The following is a 12,994-nucleotide window of genomic DNA, read 5'->3' on the forward strand; positions in this document are numbered from 1 at the left end:
GAAGGGGAGTCGGGGGGAAAAGCGTAAACAAATTTCCCTGACCATTGTATCGACAGACCGTTCCCCTTGGATTGGTTCTGGGGGTACCTGGAGGCGTAACTTAGGCATTGTGAGTTCTCCAGGGTTGCGAACAGGTCTATTTCTGGGAATCCCCATTGTGTGAAGACCTCGAAGACGATGTCTTCGTGCAGTCGCCATTCGTACTCTTCGGGCAAGGGGAAATCTCTGCTGAGTTTGTCTGCCAGCAGATCGAGTTCCCCTGGTACATGTTGTGACAGTAGGAACATGTCTTGTTTGAGAGCCCACTTCCATATATTTTGGGCCAGTTTGGACAGTCCTGGAGAGTGGGTTCCCCCCTGCTTGTTGATGTAATACATGGCTGTGGTGCTGTCTGTAAGGACCATCACTGTCCTGCCTTGTAGGTGTTCCTGGAAGGCTTTTAGCGCCTTGAACACCGCTAGTAGCTCCAGAAGATTGATGTGTTTGGATGCTACGTTCGGAGTCCACACTCCGTGAGCAGTCTGATGGGATAGGTGAGCCCCCCATCCTGTGAGGGATGCGTCTGTGGTTAGAGTGGCATCCGCCACGGGTGTGGCAAAGGGTTTCCCTTTTCCCAGGTTTTCCTTTGTCCACCACCGTAGCGAGAGAACCAAGGCCTGCGAGACCACCACTAGATCGTCCCATAGTCCGCTGGCCTGACACCACTGGCTGTTGAGCCACTCTTGCATTGGGCGCATGCGCAGGCGCGCGTGAGGTACCAAATAAATACACGACGCCATCATGCCTAGCAAGCGCATTGCTTTGCGTACCGTCACCTCTCGACCGGTCACATATTGAGGGATCTGAAACAGCATGTTTTGGACCCTCTCTTTGGAGGGGAAGACGAGGCCGTCCTTTGTTTGAATTAGAGCCCCTAGGAATTGTTTGATTTGGCTGGGGTCTAGGCTGGACTTCTTTTCGTTGATGGAGAAGCCCAACTGGAACAAAAGGTATACAGTCTTTTGGGTATTGGAGAAGCATGTTTTGTAAAAATCCCCTGTTATGAGCCAGTCGTCGAGGTAAGGGTAAACTGGGATGGACAACCTGCGCAGGTGGGCCGCTGCCACTGCCAGCACCTTCGTGAATACCCTTGGTGCTGATGCTATGCCGAAGGGTAGCACTCTGAACTGGTAGTGTTTGCCCTCTATCATGAATCTGAGGTATTTTCTGTGCGCTGGCAACATTAAAATATGAAAGTATGCATCTTTCATGTCCAATGTTGTCATGTAATCTCCCTGTGATAGCAGTGGGATCACTTCCTGTAAGGTCACCATACGAAACTTTTGGGGTTTGATAAACTTTTTCGCTGGGCGCAGATCTAATACAGGGCGCATGGTTACATCCTTTTTGGGTACAAGGAAGTACACTGAATAAATACCTTCCGTTACCTGAGATAGAGGCACGACCTCTATGGCTTCTTTTTCCAGCAGTTGTTGTACTTCTTGGAGAAGGATCGCAAGATGTTCCGGTGTCATGCGTCGTCCCCTCGGGGGTTTGTATGTTGGGGAACTGTTGAATTCGATGCAGTATCCGTGGGCTACGGTGGAAAGTACCCAGCGGTCTGACGTTATACCCTCCCATGCTGGAAGAAAGGATGTTATCCGGCCCCCGACCGGTGTTGCATGGGAGGGGACGCGAATCTTCGCGTCACTTGGTGTTGTTGGGGGCTTGGGAGCCTCTGGGGGTGGACCCCCGACCTCTTCCTTTGCCCCGGCGCTGGCCTCTTTGGCTGTACTGCCCACTATTGGTCTGGAAATTGGTGGCAGGGTACTGTTGCTGCTGGTTTTGTTGTTGGCGTTGGCCACGAAAAAAGCGTTTGTTGCCATAGCCGCGTCTGGTAGAGGGCTTAGAGATTTGGTCAAGAGTTTTGATAGTATCGAACTCTTTTTTAGCCATCTCCAGAGCCTCATCCACTGCTTTCCCGAAGAGGTTCGAGTCTTCAACAGGTTTATTTATTAAAGACGCCTGTGTCTCCGGTTTGAACCCTGAGTTGCGCAGCCATATGTGGCGTTTTAGGAGTATTCCCTGAACCAGGGAACGTCCCGCTGTTTCTGCAGCATCCAGAGAGTTCTTTACAATACTCTGGTTGACCTGGGTTCCTTCGCCAATAGTTGTTAGCAGGCGTGTACATAGTGGTTCCGGCGCTGCTTCGGCGTCTTTTCGCAGTTTGGCCCACTGCGCGTCCGCATAGCTAGCGAGCAAAGAATTGTTCGCAATTCTTGCCGAAAAGGCAGCCGAGGATGTAACTCTTTTTGCAAGGGCATATAACCTCTTGCCCTCCTTGTCAGGTGGTGCCTCACTGGTGGAAAGTGGTACCCCTGCCCTCTTTCTTGTATTGGTTACTACCAGGGAATCCGGAATGGAATGTCCCCTGATGTACAGCGGGTCTGAGGGTGAAGGAGTGAAAAGTTTTTCAATTCTAGGATTAACCCCTCTGATTAGTGCGGGTGTGGACAGCGAAGGGATGATTCTTCTCTTCACCAAAGTGAGGAGGGGAATGGTCTGACTGACCGGGGGTTTCCCCTTAATTACTCTTTCCACAAAGTCTAATTCAGGAGAGAGCTCCCCAGTGTCCAGTTCGAAATGTGCTGCTGCTCTGCGCAACAGGGCATTGAATGTGGGCTGATCGTCAATGGGAGACGTGTTTCTAACAGGTGAATTGTCAGGAGGATTTAGGTTCAGGACATCAGTGTCGGAATTTCTCTTGGGAGGGTTCTGGGTATTCATAAACCTCTCCATTCTTTCCATGCAGCGATGGAGCCTTTCCATGGTTTCATGGGGTACCCCTGAGCGGTCTAGCGGGGGAAAATTAGTGTCCTGTATCTGAAAACGGCTCGACCTCTCCCACAACGTCGAGGAAAGTGTCCTGTCGCCCTCCGAAAAGCCTTCAGGTGTGTTGGGGGTCCCCTCGACTGAAGGGGGTAGTCCCTGCCTTTCTTCAGGCTTTTTCGGCGTGTCTTTCGACCTCTGCGTAGCGCTCGACGTGTCTTTCGGCGTACGCTTGTGGGCGTCGGCTACCACGATCCTCGCCAAGCTCTCAGCGACTCGTTTGTCAGCGGAGGGCTGTGGTTTCGACGTTACGGGTGTCGATCGCTCTACGGCGGCATGCGCTTTCTGCTGATGCGCGCCGGCCGATGATTTGGGGGCGGCGCCCTTATTTGCCGAAAACCCAGTCGCTGGTCGCGGCTGCGAGAGGGGCTTCGAACCCGAACGGTCCGAGGAGGCCGCCGGTGGAACCTGCGTCTCCTTGGGCGCTGATGCTCTCTTCGCCTCCGACGAAGAAGAGCCATGGGTTGTGTGCTTATGTGTGGTCTTGTGTGCGTCAATGTCGCCGGGGTGTTCATCCCCATAAGCAGGGCGTGAGCCGAGCCCGTCGGGGCCGGGGACAGACGACGAAGCGCGTGAGCGCTCTTTAGGGGGGTTTTCGACTTCCGTAGCGGAGGTCGTGTTATCACGTTCCTCGTCACTGTCGGTGGTAGCAACGGTGGGTGAAGCATCGGCCTTCGACATAGCGTAGGCCGCCCACCTCTTGACCCTACGGTCTTTTAGAGTCTTTGGCTTAAGAGGCCGACAAGCCGTGCAACCTTCCTCTTTGTGATCGAGGGGCAAGCAGCGGTTACACCGTGAATGCTTGTCCTTCAAGTAAACTTGCCCTTGCAAAGAAGGCAAAACCTAAAGGGTGTCCTCTCCATAGCCGAGGCAATAAATCGTGATAACCACCCCAAGGGAAAGGAAAGGCATTCTCAGAAAAGAACCAGAGATGTCCCACGACCCCCACTCTCCCTACTGTATATGGCCTGCGAGGCCAGGCAACGTGTTCGGCAACGCCGAAGGATCTCCTCCGCTCGTCCCCTCCGTCGAAGATCTTGCTCGGCGGAGACAGCTTCACAACAGCGTCGAGGGAGGGATCGATATGTTCTATATTAAATAGGAAAAACGACCAAAGGTCGAGGAGATGAAATCTGCAATGTCTCTCGAGGAGCTCCGCGTAAAGGCGACCAGTAGCTGGGCGGAAAAAAACAATCTGAGGGACCTCGACGCGTGAGGGATTGTGGGTACAACGCACGTCACTATAGGGATAGTGTTTCAGACACGCCTTGTCGACGTCCCTTTTCTACTACGAAAAACAAAATGCAATACTCCGCAGTGACCACTGGATGTCGGACTATGCACAGCATGTGAATCTAAGCAGATTAACAAACATCAGAAATAAGAATACATAGCAGTATACACATGCACAACCACGGGAGGTGGCAACAGGCTCAACATTAAGCAATACAAAAAAACTCAACATTAAGCATCTCTTACCTCCTCACCAGGCTCACCTTAAGCGAACAGGTTGCGCAGCACTTCTTGGCCGACCCTGGACTCTTCCCTGGAGTCCCGATTGACGCAGTAGAATCTCCTGAAGGTGTGTGTCGACCTCCACGTCGCAGCCCTGCAGATGTCGAGCAGGGGCACACCAGATAGAAACGCCGTGGTAGCAGCGATTTGCCAACCGGCGACAGTGCATGATGCAGCCGGAGAGCCATCTGGAAATGGAAGCCTTCGAGAGAGCCTTCCCTTGATTCACAGGTCCAAAGTTTACAAACAGCTGTGATGTCTTCCGAAAACTCTTCGTGCAGTCCACGTAGAACTTCAGCGCTCTAGCTACGTCCAGCGAGTGTAGAGTCCTCTCAGCCAGCGACGGGAAGAAAACTGGCAACACCAATGGTTCGTTGAGGTGGAAGTCCGACGGCACCTTGGGTATGAAGGAGGGGTGCGTCCTCAGCACCACCCTCGTGTCGTGAAAAGTCAAGTATGGTGGCTTGCAAGATAGGGCCTGGATCTCTCCCACTCGTCGTGCGGAGGTGATGGCCACGAGAAATGCTGTCTTCCATGACAGAAACTTCAACGGTGCCGAATGCATAGGCTCAAATGGGGCCCCCCATGAGCCTGGTCAGCACCACGTTGAGCTCCCACGCCGGGGCAGGGGCCTTCACCGGCGGGAATGATCGGAACAATCCTTTCATAAATTCCTTCACCAGCCGATGAGACCACAAGGACCCCCGTCCGGTAGTTCTGGGGTATCGTGACATGGTGGCCAGATGTATCTTGATGGAAGCGTGAGCTAGTCCAGCCTTGGCCAATGACAGTAGGTACGGCAATACCTGAGGGGCCGTAATCCGCAGAGGGTTAATCTTCTGTGCACGGCACCAGACAGAGAACTTCTTCCATTTATGTCCGTAGCACTTGAGAGTCGAGGACGCCCTGGCCTTTGCAAGAACCTCTCTGCAGTTGGCTGGGATGTCGTACCCTCCAAACTCTAGTGCTGCAGGAGCCAGGCCTGCAAGTTCAGTGACTCTGGGTTGTGATGAAGAATGGCTCCTTCTCTGGAGAGAAGATCCGCGTCCGTCGGCAGCTTGACTAGTGTGGACGCTGACAAGTCCAGAAGGTCCGCGAACCAGATCCGTCTCAGCCACGCCGGTGCGACGAGCATCATCCTGCACCGGGACCTCTTGAGCTGGTTTATGAGCCGGAGCAGCAACGGCAACAGAGGGAACGCGTAAAGAAATAGGCCGTCCCAGGGGAACGAGAAAGCATAGCCCATGCTCCTCGGCTGGGGGAACCTGCTGGCGAACCTCCGGCACTTGGAGTTCGTCGCCGTCGCAGAGAGATCGATCTGGGGTTCTCCCCATCGTCGGAAGAGTCGATCCATTTGATCCTGGTGTAGTTCCCACTCGTGGCACGAGCGCAGCTCTCTGCTGAGTGAGTCCGCGATGGTGTTTTTTATTCCTGCCAGATGAAAAGGCACCAGAAACATCCCTTGGGCGATGGCCCAATGCCACAGATCCTGGGCTTCCTTGGATAGGGCAGGGGATCTGGTTCCGCCCTGCTTCCGGATGTAGAACATCGTGGTGGTGTTGTCAGTGAAGACGGACGGAAGAAAAGACCCGAGGGCCCAGAACACTGCGCGGAGCTCCAAGATGTTGATGTGGAGTGACTTCTCCTCCAGGAGCCAAAGCCCTCTCGCGTGAAGATCTCCGGAGTGCGCTCCCCAACCTTCCAGGGAGGCATCCGTCGTCATCGTCACCTGGTGAGCTGGGGTCTGAAAGTCCGTGCCCGCCGACAGATGAGAGCGGGTACCCCACCACCGGATTGCCTGACGGAACGTCTCGTTGAGTTGGATCCTGTCCTCGAAGCTGCCCGTCGACTGGACCCAGCAGGCGTCGAGGAACTCTTGTAAGGGGCGCATCCAAAGCCTGCAAAGGCACACCAGATAAATGGAGGAGGACATCATCCCGAGGAGGGACTTGATAGAGCTTACCCTGGCCATGTCCGTGGCCAGCAGACGCTGCACCTTGCCCAGGATGGTCCTGGTCCCTTCCTCTGACGGCAAGGCCAGCCGCGCCACTGTGTCGAGCTTGGCTCCCAGAAACAGGGCGACTTGCGACGGGACCAGGTGGGATTTTGGAAAGTTGATGGAGAACACCCTGGGTGCCGACTTCAATCCGAACGGGAGGGCCTTGAACTGGTAGTGCCGCCCTTGGACCACGAACCTGATGAACTTTCGGTGTCTTTTTAGAATGGGGATGTGGAAGTACGCATCCTCCAAGTCCAACGACGACAGGAAATCGCCCTCCTCCAGCTGTCCCAGCACGTGCTGGAGGGTGACCATCCGGAACTTCTGTGCCTTGATGTACTTGTTCAGTCGTCGCAGGTCCAGGATGGGACGCCATCCTCCTGTCTTCTTTACGAGGAAGTACCTTGAGTAAACTCCGGAGCCCCGAAGCCTCTTTGGAACGAGCTTGATGGCACCTTTCTTGAGCATCGCCCTTACTTCCAACAGTAGTTGAGGGACGTGATTTTCCTTTCTGGCCACGGGTGGAACGCGAGGGCACTTCTTCTGGAACTCGAGGGCGTGCCCTTGGGCCAGGGCGTCCAGCACCCAACGGTCGGTGGAGATGGACTCCCACACGCTGACGAACCTCGTCAGCCGGCCTCTCACCGGGGTGATTCGGCAGGGGCCCGACCACGCGGTCGGTTCAATCCTGTTTGGAGGCCGCCTTGCCTCCTTGACCTCCCTGTCGACGACGGGCACCACCTGACTTGCTGTGTCCCCTGTAGGCCTCCTGAGACGAAGATCTTGCCGCTTGGCGGTACGTCGAGGAGCCACTGCTGGATCCCTTGGAGGCACCTTGTCTGCCTCCGGAGCTGCGAAAGTACGGCCGTCGTTGTTGGAGCACTCCCAGTGCCCGGGCAGTCTCCGTGTCGGTCTTGATAGCCTGAAGGGACTCATCAACCGCCTTCCCAAACAGGTTGTTCCCATCGAAGGGCATGTCCAAAACTTTGGTTTGTACGTCCTGGCGGAAATCCGTCGCCTTGAGCCATCCTCGTCGTCTCAGGCAAACGCTGTTGCCTAACTGACGGAAACCGGTGTCGGCGATGTCCATTGCCACCGTGATGGCGTGGTCCGAAGCAATCTCACCTTCCTGTAAGAATTCAAGGGCCTCAGCCCTTTTGGCGTCGAAGTAAGTCCAATAGAGGGGCGATTTTGAACCACAACTCCCTGTCGTAGCGGGCTACGATAGCCAGGGCGTTGGCCGCCTAGATAGTCCTCCCTGCGGATGAGATGACCCATCGTGTCCAGCTTCCTGCCCTCGCCGTCCGGCGGGGAAGTTTGATGTCGAAGCCGATGCCGCCCCCTTTCCCCCCAGCTTTCTTCTTTGCCGCCGCTGAGACAACCGAATCTGTGGTAGGTTGTGCCCGAAAGCACAAGGGGGCAGCGTCAGGGACCCGTTACTTCTTCTCGTACCGGTCCCTCTTTGCAGGTGCCGTGGCAGGGTTCTTTTCTTCTTCCTTTTAGCCTCACGCCGTTGGTAAAGGAACCCTTCCTCCTCCTTCTCTTCGGGGCAGAGCTGGAAGCGCTCGGATGCCCTGGAAATCATGGCATGGAAGGATCCAATCTCGTCGGGAGGGGACGCCCGAGCAGGGGGATGACAGGGGGGCACGTCCCGTCATCATCTGTACCTGTCGTAGCTGTGTCCGTGCCTGTATCATCCCTGTGGGTAGTATACCGAGGGGAAGGCAGAGTAGGCCGCAGAGGTGGGAGAGGTGGCGGAGGAGGCGTCGTCCTCTTCTTATGCGGTGGACTTTCAGAAGGTCCAGGCTCCGGTTCCCCCGTCGGGTCTGGCTCAGGTACCTCAGTCGGGGGGAGGGGCAACCTTGTCCTTATCTCCGAGCAGAAGGACTGAATCGCTGACAAAATGGCCGCCAAAGTGTCCTCCGGAACCGGAAACGACGGGCGCGAGGGCTTTTGAGGAACCTCGTCAGCGACACTGTCGCTCTCGTCGTCGCCCTCGTCGGGATCCCTCCCGATGGGCTGGGCCTCCTCCACGACTTCGATGAGCTCTTCTTCAGAGGTCATGTCCGTATCCACGATGGCCACCTGCCCCTCCCCCTCCCCCTCATTCTCCAACGGGGACTTTGTGGGGGTCTTCTCGATGGGCCTGAAAGACGACTCCCTCCACGGTGGCAGGGAGACTCTGGATCCTGAGGTCGCCTCCACTGGCGTAGCCTCCACAGGCTGAGCCAGGGCCGCTGCGACATCCTCAATCGAGATCTTAGCAGGGGAATTAAGACGATCGTCACCTTCTGTACGCCTGGGGCCTTCACTTTGGGGGGAGGGTCCGAGCCTCGCTCCCCCTCTGCCGGAATCTTCGAGATCGACCGGGGACTCTTCGCCGGGTTCTCAGACTTACTCTTACCCGAGCCAGAGCGTTAGCTCGTGGTTGATGGCGCCGGGGAGGATGCGCCCTGCCTGGCAGCCAAGGAGCCCGACCGTTCTGCACTCCCGGTGCCCGCGGACCCGCGGTGCTTGGCCTTTTGTTGGGCCCCAGTCGCCGGGGCGCCCTCATAGGACTTAGAAGACCGCTCTGACTTCTTTTTCTTCTCGCCTGATGGGCTCTATCCTTCCAGCCAGTTGGCGAGACGGAGGTGGCGATCCTTCATGGTCCGCTCAGACATGTTCCCACAAAACGCACAGGCCTTCTCCACGTGTGTCTTGTCCTCATGGAGACAGAGGCATAACGAATGCTCGTCCTCCTTGAACACATTCTGAAGCTGGCATCCAGGGCAGGTCCTGAACAGCTTCCCGGGCGTTGAGCTTCCTTTCTCCTGGGCCATGTCTGGGTTAGGCCTCGGAACTTCTGGAAACCTCCAAAAGCGTAACTCGACGAAATCTTCACCCTTGAGGGGCGTAGAAAACTCTGATACGGGTCCGTTGATCGGATGTAGAAACGGTGGAGCTTGAGGCTCTATTTAACCGAAAAATGAGAAAAATCTCCTGAAAAAGTGTGAAAACGCAGCAAAAGCTCGAGAGCTACAGCACGAGGACTCCACTTGAACGTGCACTAAAAATCTGAGGATGGCTGCCAGAGGCGGGGCTTAGGGAGAGGGCAGTCATTGGCTGGGGCAGTATGACCCAGAGACCAGTGATTGGTTACTACTAAGAAAGACAGATCAGAAACGAAACGGATACTGATATTTTCTATACCGAGGATTCCCGGCCTGACGACGGGGAATATTCATGAGCATGTGAATCCATGCCAGACCCCATGCTGGAGAATGCTGTTGACTTTATTTTACTATTTCTTCCAGAATATTAGTGTGCAAGTTCCCCAACTGGGTTTTGCTTTCCCTGGTCTGTTTAAACATATTCTAAAACAGTCTCAGGTTCATACCTACCTTTAGGTTGCCGATTTTACTTAACTTGTGTTAGCTGTGTGCCATCCTAAAACAGGTTAGAGTGCTGTTGCTTACCTCAATCTGTATTGCACTAATCTAGAAAGCACCTGCAATTGTATATTACACCAAAAGGGTTTTTCTACCTTAGTATAACTGTTATCCCAAATAATAGTTATAGGTTGTTATTGTTCCTTGAATAAGTGTCCCGCTATTCAGAAAAGTAGATTTGCAAGTTGGTTTACTATTCGATTTCTTTGTTGTGCGCCCCTACATACCTGACAGCGTCTACTATCCTTGTATTACTGAAAGTAATCAGAAAGCAGCTATTGGTTTTACTCCCCAAGAATAGGTGTGACCTATACTGAATGTGTATGATACGTTTTGACTTCCCTAGAAATACTGTCAGTTTTCAAAATAGGGTCAGTGCTTTGGTCTGTGTACTTTTAAGCATAGTGTTGTGTTTTTTATAATGTGTTTATATGATCTGTGATGGTACTTATTTCTCCCAAGATTTATCTGGGTTTACTTGTATTTAAATAAACCATTTATTTTACAATACATAGTGTTTCAGTGTTTCTTTGGACCATATGTGTAATACAATTTATTTGTACTGATTCTACAGCCCTCTCTCCCTCCTAAAATAAGCCTGGCTCCTCCGTCTACGCTACCATATACTCAGGTGGTACAGCCTTACTAAGAGTGGAGTTGAGTACTATCTCAGTTGAATGGTTTTGCTAAGCCCTTAGTTGGACTTCAGAAAAACAGTCTTAACAAGGGAGAATGCCTCTGAGCAGCTGAAAGTGGGCCTTATTGGCAAGGTCTGTGATGTGGGGAGAGAGAAGAGTTGAAGATGATGCCAAGGTTTATAGCCTCACAAGAGGGTGAGGGGATGGGACCCATGGAGGGCAGCCATAGAGAAGGAGGGAGCAGGGGTCCCAATGAGAAGGATCTCAGCCTTACTGGCATTTAGGCAGATTTCATTTGCAGCGCACCATGCCTGAATAGCAGTCAGTCAGGAATGAGAGAGGAAAAAGAGGGGGCATTAGAAGGAAGCTAGAAGGAAAGCTGCGTGTCGTCCGCATAACACTAAGTGAGGAGAGAAAGCGGATATCAAGTGGGCCAGAGAGGCAATGTAAATGATGAAGAGCCAGGACGCGAGGATAGAGCAGGCAGAGATTGTGGTGGTGGAGAGAAAAGCTCAAAGTTGAACCTGGGAAGGTCAGTCAGATAGGAAGGAGATGGATGTCCACTGATGTCTAAGGAGAGAAAGCAGCAACAAAACAAATCTCGTAACAGGAGGCCTCTCAGAATCTGTCCACAGGGCGGATTTTGTAAATCCATCTACATACCGGCTTGTCCTAGAATTTTGGACAAGATAAGGCAGCAAAAGCAGCCCTGCTGAGAAACATTTTTCATAATGAAATGCAAGGAAGAAGTAATGTGAAAACACATCCATATATTCTGCCGGAGTGATTGCTAGGCTTATGATATTAGAACAGATGCTGAAGTTGGGTGGGCAGCCCACAGACATTTTTTGGCGTTAAGACCACAAGGACACAGTTGCCTTACATTTTCTGCTGATGTGTAATTTATTTGATGACCATCGATCTGGGACACATTCCTTGCTGGGAAAAGCAATGTAACTTAGCAATAACAAAACCTCTCCATCAGGTTTATCTACCCAATTCATAACACTCCTCACCTACCATCGCCATTGGAGGTTTAGGTTTAAGGTTGCAGATGAGTCTACGTGGCATGCCCAAAATGCTTGAGTGAGCCAGAAAGGACAATGAAATCTTGCAATCAATTAAATTAAGGGGGCCGGGATATTAAAGTAGACTAGTGTACGTACAGTGATCACAGGCAACGAAGGAAAGCCAACAGCACTGTATGGTCAATTAATCCACATTTAGCTCCAATGGAGCACAGGTTTTGATAATGATTAATCCCTTAAACCACTCCTTTACTTTACAACTTCACATAGATGTCTCACCCCAGAGATTACACGGTCAGCAAATTTTGCTACAATCCTCTTACCTCAGAGTGTTTGTCGAAATAGCGACGATACCCTCAGGACACTGTTCGGAGGCAAAGCCTGATGCAAACTCAAGTGTCTCATAGGACAGAGGTGTCAGGTGAAAGCGGGATTGGTAAGAATAACTCAACCAAGAACGGCTTGACATGGCCAACACCTGAAATAAAAGGGCAAGTATTAGGAGAAACAGACAATCCTGTGTTCAAACTATGAATTACAGTTATCGTGGTTTTTCAGAACCAACTCTGGTGAGGGGGGTCTGTTGGGAAAGATCTAGGATATTCCCGCACCCCCAAGCACTTTAAAATTAAGCAAGACTTCTTTTTACTTCTTTTAGGCCCTACAATGGACTAGGGAAGGAGGGGCAGTGTGAAGGTTCTCTTATGCAATAATAATCACATACACAGACATGGGCAGGCACTGAAAAAAGTAGTTATTGTTTAAAATATAAAGCACAATTAACTATTAGCTGGATATTAGCTGGATAGATTTGTAAAATGTCAAACCCAATGCATTTCTAAAATCCTAGTACGGTAAAAAGGCAAAATCCCCCTCCCTTACCAGAAAGAATGCAGCTTGTGCTAAAAATAAACTACAGGCTAATGCAGTGTTTCGTCACTAGTGCCAAGCACGGGCAGAGCACACGTAATTCACCAGCCACCCATCCTCTGTCAAAAAAGGCCCAACTAAGTAGAGCAAAGAAATATACCAATGCGACATTAACTCTGGGTGTTTGGGCAGGTCTCTAAAGAAGCACTAGGAAACATCGAGAGGTTTAAACCATATTGATTTAAATGACAAATATTACCAACCAGTAATCGACTTTCTGTAGCTTGTATCTGCTTAGATTCACATGCTTTGCATACGCCGCCATCTAGTTGTTAGTGAAGAATATTTCATGACTCGAATTCGAAAAAGGGGGGTGTCAACAGTGGCGTAACTGTAAACACCATCCCTATCCTACGTGTACCCATGATCCCTTATGCATCAGAAGCATCCTATTGTTTTCTGTTGTCATGCATTTCTCCTTTTTTTCTGCACCTGTGTGGAAGGACAGGTGGGCACAGGTGATTCAAGCATATAAAAGCTACAGAAAGACTATTACTGGTAGGTAATAGTTGTCTTCTGTAGCTTGTGTATCTGCTTCGATTAAAGCGGGACTCGTATAGCCATTCTTCAGAATATTCTTTGAGC

General features: G+C 52.0%; 1 protein-coding gene across 3 annotated transcripts in view; it reads right to left on the reverse strand.

Annotated features, from left to right (window-relative positions):
• SF3B3 (splicing factor 3b subunit 3) overlaps nucleotides 1–12,994 on the reverse strand; it is a 702,426-nt gene that overhangs the window by 340,767 nt on the left and 348,665 nt on the right. For all 3 annotated transcript variants that reach the window (XM_069654935.1, XM_069654943.1, XM_069654952.1), the window contains exon 17: nucleotides 11,803–11,957. In XM_069654935.1, the coding sequence (XP_069511036.1) occupies nucleotides 11,803–11,957 (155 nt within the window). The remainder of the gene's footprint in view (nucleotides 1–11,802; nucleotides 11,958–12,994) is intronic.

Source organism: Ambystoma mexicanum, chromosome 1p, assembly GCF_040938575.1.
Source record: "Ambystoma mexicanum isolate Mex_15411 chromosome 1p, UKY_AmexF1_1, whole genome shotgun sequence".
NCBI classification, from domain to species: Eukaryota; Metazoa; Chordata; class Amphibia; order Caudata; family Ambystomatidae; genus Ambystoma; species Ambystoma mexicanum.